Source organism: Sorex araneus, chromosome 6 (assembly GCF_027595985.1).
Source record: "Sorex araneus isolate mSorAra2 chromosome 6, mSorAra2.pri, whole genome shotgun sequence".
NCBI classification, from domain to species: Eukaryota; Metazoa; Chordata; class Mammalia; order Eulipotyphla; family Soricidae; genus Sorex; species Sorex araneus.
The window spans coordinates 162199575-162207444 of record NC_073307.1 but is presented as its reverse complement, the minus strand read 5'-3'; the positions used below and the strand labels follow the sequence as shown (position 1 = coordinate 162207444).

The window sequence follows — 7870 nt, the reverse complement described above, 5'->3', positions numbered from 1 at the left end:
ACCGTCTGGGGTATATAGGCCTGCTGGTGCCAAGGGATAAGAATGTGTGTCCGGGAATAGGGATCAAGTCCCTGAGGACCTTGGTTCTGACCTGTGAAGTGTGTCCTGCTCAGGGCGGGGAGTTTGGGGGCTGAGTGTGGGGCTCCTTGATGCACCACCGTCCCGCCCAGACTCTCCCCTCCCTCCCTCACTCCTGCTACCCCTTCTCTCCCTCCCATTCTCTCCCTGCACACTGGGTAGAGGGATGGGGGTTGGGCCCCTCCTGCTCTGGGTTCAGATGTCCCTCCTGGTGGTGCTCAGGGGACCATAGACAGTGCCTGGGTGGAACTGGGTCGGATGCATCTGAGTCAAGTGCCGTCCCCCCTAGACAGTGTCTAGCCCCCAGACGGGCTGACTTTGGCCTCTGCCCTGACCTCGACCAACACATCTTCCACTGATCTTCTGCTATCTGATGTCTCCTGTCTCTGACTCATTTCTTGGTCCAGGAGCCCTTAGGGCAGGGCCTGCCCTGCTTGGAGAAGGAAATGGCAGCTTTGACAGGAAATGCTGAGCAGAATGTAAAATATTAACATGGTTGGGGGAGGGGGTGAAAGAGAAATTGAAAGTGTTTGAGAGTAAACAGAATTGCGCTGCACTTAAACCTCAGACCGGGCCAGCAGGTAACTCGGAGGCAAGATAGCGGCCTCGGTAAGTGTCCAGGAAACTGTGCCGTTAGTCTGGTGGGTTTGGGCAGGAGAGTGTCCGGGTGAGGTGCGGCTGTGTGCAGGGTCAACAGTGGGTTGGCTGTGTCTCCAGCCGTGTCTCAAGGCCTCAGAGCAGCTCTGAGGGTGGCCTTATCCCCTCAGACACCATCGTCCCTGGAGCCTCAGGGTCTGCGCGGCACCACGTCCTGGGCCAGGGGCACTGCCTGAGACCCCACAGGCACCCGACTCCCATCTGGCAGTTCAGTTAGTGGGGACTGTGGGGACGTTCCTAGGGCTGACGGTGCCAGAGCTGCTTGGCCTGGGTGGGTCAGGAAGGCGGCTCAGGGAGGACCCCAACCATCCACCTCCTCTCTCCCTGCTCTGTGTCAGTGGGACAACTGTGGGAGGGGCCCAGAAAGATGATCCAAGGGGTAGAGTCAGGACATCGGCCCTGACTCCCCACCAAACCCTGCCTCCTTCTTTGATTCCTGCACCCAGGGGTCCCCCCTCAGCTGCTCTGCTCCTGCTCAGGAACAGGCACCCCTGATCTGGTGCCCAGAGTACAATCGTGAGGAAATGCCTGAGCTACTAACTTGCTGTTTGGGGTCAGCACTTCCGCATTCCCTGGAGGGGGCGAAGGAACTTCAAAGGGCGCTAGGACCCGCTCACTGCGATATCTTGGGTGGATTCGATCTCTAAGCAGTGTAGGGAGCCATTTTACAAGCCCGGCTCTTATCCTAGTCAAGTGGAGGCTTACTTGGGATTCCTGTAACAAGGTCACCACTGCTGACCTTACTGATCTTATCAGTTCGCCATTCCTCTCACTAGCCAACGCCCATGCCTGATCTGCCCAACGCCCATGCCTGATCTGCATTTTACTATTGTTCCTATGGGGGTCCAAGCATGCATACCGCCCCCTCCCACCAAGAGGTATAAGTATTGTAACTGCTGTGAATAAACTCTCTCTCTCCTCCTCCTTCTGGCTCTGCGTCTGTTCATTCGGTTACGTCCCCTCCTTAGCCCCACGAAGGGTCCTCCCTGCGGGACAGGATGGGACCCCACAAAGCAGTTCTGAATTTTCCCTTTGGGTTTTCTGTTCTTGCCACCGTCCTTTGTGTTTCTTGTGTCCCTTTGTGTGTTTCTTGTCATTTCCCCACACTGCCTGGCCTGGAATAATTTCTGACATTTCCAACAAAAGGCCTGATGCTGGGACTTCCCGGGTCTCCCCCAGTTTAGATGCCGGTCACCTAGTGGGGAAGACTCTCTCACAGAGTCAGAGCAGGTCTTTTCCTACTTGAAAAGAGATTGTATGAGGGCAAGGGCAGAACAGGGCATTTTCTCTCAGAAACATGAATAGGAGGGAGGAGTGATCATCTGTAGGACTCGGCCCTTTCCCTAATAATCACTGGTTTGAAACTCTGCGTGTGAAGAGTGAAAGGCAATACCTTGGTTATGACTCACCCTCTGCCCATTTTGAGTCTGAGCTTGAACCCCGATATCTCCTCTGCTTAACCCTCGAGTCTCTGGTCCTACTGGGCATGACCCTGACTGCAGGGGACACAGCAGTTTTGGTGTGAACTTTGATGCCCATCATTTATGACACAGGCGCACCTGAGCACAGTTGAGGGACAATAAAAGTCTGCAGTGCAACGAAGGCTGAATCGAAGACAGCAGATCTCATGGGTGGGGGACAGTCCTCGGTAAGTCTCCAGAGGGGCTGTAGCGATAGCACAGCGGGTAGGGCGTTTGCGTTGCATGCGGCCAACCCGGGTTCGATTCCCAGTATCCCATATGGTCCTGTGAAGGGCCCCCATTCTGCAGGGACCAGGGTACAGTCTCCTGCTCATGCCGCTCCACAGGGGCACAGCCCCCCAAGCTCTCCAGCTCCCCCTGGACTCCCCCATCTGCCTCTTGCCTGGACCCAGATTGCAGCTGCCCCGGGCTGGTCTCTGGCTGTGGGGGTCTCAGCGTGCATGGGGGGAAACACTCAGATACAGTCTTGGCGTCTCTCCCGGGGGAGGGTCTGACAGGCTCCTGCCCTTCCTGACCCTGAGTCCCCTCCTCTGTGGGGGCAACTCTGACTTCCGGGAGTGAGGCCCACGTGGGCAGGGGTTGAGCTCAGTGTCCGCAGGCTGGCCTGGGGGTCAGAACACGAGGTCACCCCGGGACCAACAGATGGGGGATGATGGTCTGAGGGAGCATCTAGACCTGGTGACCAGGCCTCCCTCGCTGACATAGACCTGCTCCGTGCAGGGAGGGAGGTCCCATCCACTGTGTACCCCTCCCTTGAACCTCTCTCATGTCTCCTCTGGGGACCCTGTCTCCCTGTCCCCAAAGGCTCATCCCCAGCCCAGAAACCACAGGAAAGTGGGGCTACTCTCATGGTGAGGGAAGCCCCCTCCTTTTTATTACTAGCAGGGGGAATATTGGACATATGAGGCTGGGCTGGGCTCCTTGCAGATGTGGTGGTTGTAGAATGTTCTAGAACCTTTCCTGCCAAGGACTCACCTCTATCTGTCTCTTTTTCTTTTGCAGAACCAAGAAGTTCCTGATCCCAAACCCGGAGACCTGATTGAGATTTTCTGCAATGGTTACGAGCACTGGGCCGTGTATGTGGGAGACGGTTATGTGGTCCATGTGACTGATGTTGGTGAGGACAGGGTCTCTGTAGAGGATGGGCTGACGTGACTGTGGATTTGGTTCACACTGTGCTGGTCTACCCTGCTGGCCTGGTCATGGGCACAGTCATCGAGGCCACATGACCATGGCTGTCCCTTGTAGGTCCATCAGCTGCTGATCTCCTGTAGCAGGAAGTTCCTGGACAGGCTGTGGACACGTCCAGTTAGAGAGTGGGGGTCATTCTGCCTTGTTCCGGGGACACAGCCCTTCCCGCGCCCAGTCTCCTGTGTAGCTGGTGATCTGCAGGGACAGGGGGTACAGGAAGCAGGGGCTCCCAAACACTCAGTACTGCCCAGGGTCACAGAAGGAGCATGGCCCCCACCCCAGGGAGCTCCATGGTGGACCCTGGTCCCCGCCCACTGACTGTGGGTGTCCCTGTGTCCCTCCCTCCTCTCAGATGCACCCTCTGTAGCTTTAGGATGAAGCGCCCTGGGGTGGGGGTGGCAGTAGGGAGGGCGGGGTGGCCTTGGCAGGGCTGAGCCACCCTCCTCCCTACGGGAAGTACAAATTCTTTAAACTTATAGGGGGCTTCTGGATGGGTGCTCAGGAGGCCTCAAGGCCCCACACATGATTCTTCGAACTCTCTGTCTGGGATTCCTCCCTGGCCTGAGGCTGTGGGGCTGTTCGGGCCCTGCAATGTGGGCGGGGGGTGCTCAGCTAGAACCCAGATCAATGCACGCCTAGCCTGTACCTCAAACCATGTCCCATCTCCAGAACCCCGAATATTTCTAAGGTGTCCCAGGATGGAGCCCAGGGCTGTCCCATGAGGGGTGCGGGCTACCGTTGAGCCCTGTGCCATCCCTGCCCACTGTCAGTGCCCAGGTTTCTCTGCTGCCTGTAGCCTCCCCTCTGACCGGGTGAGATGCCAGCTGGACCCAATGCTGCCCTCTGGGTTCTCCTGTGAACCCAGCTGTTCCCACAACCTGAGGGAGCCAGGCCTGACAGTGTGGAATTGCCCTTTGGAAGATAATATATGGTGAAGGACATCGGAAACACCTCCTCCCGCACAGACAGCCCCAAGAGCAGCTGAGCCAGACATTGGCACCAGCCCAGCTGCTCTCCTGGGGTAACTTTTGGGAAGAATCAGGGAACTTGAACCTGAGAAGTATGACATCTCCTGCTGTGGACTTTCTGCCTGGGCCTGCTGAGGCCTCCCAGCTGGAACTCAGGGCAGTGCAGGGTTGGTGACCGGCCACAAGCTAGTTGGATGCTAGGCTGGGACCAGGAGCCAGTGTCGGCCAACTTGGCTGTGTCCCTGTCACCCACCTTCATGTGCAGTTCCAGCAACATCCTGTTGGGGCATTTGAAGAACTCAAGGCCTCTGCTTCAGAACCAGCAGTGGGCGAGGACCTGGGTCAGGGAGGAGGGCATGGCCGTGTGGGAGACAGGGTTCCTCCCAGCGTCCCTCTGTCCCTTAGCAAAGAAATGAGGGGAAGAGCGTCCAGGGACTCCAAAGCCTTCGCCAGAGGCCCAGGCCCAGTGGTCCCCCTTGTGGGTCGGAGCCTGGGGATGTCAGCCCTTCTGGGTTCATCCGCTCCCTGGGGACAGGGGCCATGGGGTGACATATTTGAGGAAGGAGTTTCCCTGGGGTTGTGCAGGGTTGACCACTGAGTCCTCTCTTGTGACCGCACAGATGGTGGGCCTTCAGGAGTGAATTTCTCCGGGTCTCCATCGGGCTTGAGATCCCGAGCTGTGGTTAAGAAGGACCTGCTGTCCAAGGCGGCCGCAGGATGCCCGTACAAGGTCAATAACAAATACGATGAAGAGATCGGTGCACGGCCTGTTGAGGAGATCGTCCGAAGGGCCTTGGCAAGGGTGGAGCAGGAGAGGAACTACAACCTCCTCTATGAGAACTGCGAGCACTTCGCCACAGATATGCGCTACAGAATTGCCCGCTCTGACCAGGTGTGTCCCCGTCCCCAGCACTGTCCCCACTAACTGTGCTTACCAGAGGGTGATTGACCAGACAAACAGAGAGCCAGTGTGCCCCTTCCGAAGTCAGTGTCAGGGTGGGAGGTGAAGGGACACCAGCTCGGACTCTGTAGATGAAGATGAGCTCTACCCATCACTGGCGAGAAGCAGGTTCTATCACCCATTTCACAGATGAAAAAACCAAGGTCCACAGTGCTCAGCTATGTTTACTCAGCCTACTGCCTGCATGGAGGGTGGGATGTGACCCCAGGGCACCAGCCACACAAGTCTGACCGCCCTGGAGGGGTCAGGGATAGGAGACCATGCAGTGAAGGTACATTTTATTCTTGGGGTGAACCTGACCCTTGACAGGAATCCTAGAGCCCAGGAATCATGGGCTGTGAGGATTGGGCAGAGGAGGGGCTGGGATGTGGTTCAAGGGGCAGAGCACATGCCTGGCATGCGGGATACCCTGGGCTGCACCCCAGGCACCTCAAGGGCAGGCAGAGCAATACTAGGTGGGTCCTGTCTGCTCAGAGCAGTGCCCCTTGGTCCTCCCTGCTGGTCTTTCGATGCTGAACAAAGAGCTAGACTAGATACCCCCCTCTTAGATGGGCACAGCGCTCTAGTGTACGGAGGAGATCACGGACAGAAGGTTCAGGGTGAGGGGAACCCACACCTTTGGGAATGAGGAGCCAAGGATAGAGCCCAGGCAGTCACTGAGACTGTTCTAGGCATCTGGGTGCCAGGCGACAGTGTAGTGCTGTCCCCGGCCGGGTTTTGTCTCTGGGAAACTTGGTTGAACTGTGAGTTGACATCCTCTTTAAGCGCATCTGAGGAATTGCTATGAGCACATGCATGTGCACACAGAACACACACAGCCACACACACACACACACACACACACACACACACACACGAAGTCAACACTTTAGTTGTGGCCCTGGAGCACATCCGGCCTCACCCTTGCAAAGGAGCTGCCTTCACCCCTGAACCACTTCCTCTTCCCACGGAGGGTGGCTGGATTCTTCTCTCCCCTGACTCAAACTTCCAAGGCCACAGACATCGTGTTTGCCTTTGCAATACTCTTTGTTTCCTGTTTGGATGCTATTTCTCTGTCCCTGATGTCCTGAGTGCACCCCTTGAGTGGGGCATCACTGGGCCCTTCACTGAGAGATTTAGGGGGCACTGGAATTTATGAAGAGCGTTGCTGGGCAGCCGGGACAAACAGCTTCTGTAGACACTGCTGACATCGTGTGTTCAAGGCCCCCATTTCTACTGAGAGGACAGGGGGCATCCTTATGGTGACAGGTGCTCTGCTGAGTGTGTCCACCCCAGGGAACATCCTCTGTACCTCCTGAACCATGACGGGTCTCCACTCCCGCCAGGATCCACTTCCTACTCCAGAATCCCCTTCTGGTGACACCCGGGGGACAACTGCAGTGAAAGCTTCATGTCTAGAGGAACAAACAGTCCCGGCCCTGGTGCAGCAGATGAGCCTGAGCGCCCACCGGGATAGGATTGTTTCCGGTGACTCAGCAGCCCCCTTGCTCCCCGGCTCCTGATTGGCCAGCCCCAACCGAGACTTCAGGGCACTACTCCCTTCCCCACAGCGCCCCCTGTCGGCTTCCTCCACCTCTACAAGCCCCAGGCCCGTGTGTCCCTCCCGAGTGTCCCCAGCGGACACCCACAGCTCCTCTCCCACTGCTGCTCCCCGCTGGGCAGCGCCTCCTTCTCTCGAGGGTTCTGCCCCCTCGGAAGCCCCTCCGGCCACTCTGCTCCCCCCGGGTTCTGCTGAAAAGGACACGAGACAGCTGGTCCCTCCGAGTGACGGCCGCTGGGGGTGGCCGGAGCCTCACTCCAGTGACCCTCTCCTCCTGCTGCAGGCGGAGTATCCCTTTCATGCTTTGGTAGATAGACTTGGTGTGAGAAACATCACTGCTGTACGGAGTACTGTGCAGGAAACGGAAAGAGGTAAGAACCTCCAACCCCGACGGCCAGCCTAGCCAAGGGGCTTCGGTCTGGCCTCTCGGTCACCCTGATGGACCCCTGGGGCTCATTTCAGGCAGTGCAGGTGGGGGCCCTGCAGCCCATCTGGACCCCAGTGTGTTAGCACCAAAGTTCCTAGGGAGCCCCAGGCAGCAGGGATGGGGGCGCCTCTGGGGGGAGGGGCTGGTTTGTTCTAGGGGAGTGGCCCGGGTGAGACTCGTGTCCATGTGGCAAGGAGACCTGCTCTCTCTCCTCAGGGGACTCTCAGCCGACTCAAGCTCGGGCCACTGTCCGGCGCTGGGACGTCCCCACCCACCAATGCCCGCCCCGCACTGTCTCTCGCTGGTCCCGGCACACGGAGCTTTAATAAAGGCCTGGACTCCGGTGTCTGCGTCTGTGTCCGTCTTTCTCCTGCAGGACGAGGGTCCTTCCACAGACGCTCGGGGACAGGCCCATCCCGATGGGCAGGAACAGGACCCAGGGCCTGTGTGTCCATGCGGCCCCAGTGCCCGCTGCTCCTGTTGCCCCCGCAGGATCCGCCCGCTTTCTCGGCTCTCCCCGTCTCTCCCCGTCTCTCCTCTGTGGCTCCCCCTGCCCCAGCCCAGGGC

At 58.2% G+C, this 7870-nt stretch overlaps 1 protein-coding gene across 1 annotated transcript; it reads left to right on the top strand.

Annotated features, from left to right (window-relative positions):
- The first annotated feature begins 619 nt into the window (after window positions 1–619).
- On the top strand, window positions 620–7641 carry LOC129406112 (phospholipase A and acyltransferase 3-like). Its single transcript, XM_055144059.1, has 6 exons — window positions 620–687; window positions 2289–2383; window positions 3219–3333; window positions 4996–5267; window positions 7160–7247; window positions 7520–7641. Exons 2-6 carry the CDS (start codon window positions 2363–2365, stop codon window positions 7627–7629), a joined length of 606 nt encoding a protein of 201 aa, XP_055000034.1. The 5' UTR covers window positions 620–687; window positions 2289–2362; the 3' UTR covers window positions 7630–7641.
- Window positions 7642–7870: the final 229 nt, after the last annotated feature.

Bases quoted from the DNA above. Each gene is read 5' to 3' on its own strand.
- LOC129406112 (XM_055144059.1), top strand. From the start codon at position 2,363: ATGGGTGGGGGACAGTCCTCG. The intron at 3,334-4,995 runs GTGAGGACAGGG...GTGACCGCACAG, and splicing joins GGTCCATGTGACTGATGTTG to ATGGTGGGCCTTCAGGAGTG. The intron at 7,248-7,519 runs GTAAGAACCTCC...CTCTCTCCTCAG, and splicing joins TGTGCAGGAAACGGAAAGAG to GGGACTCTCAGCCGACTCAA.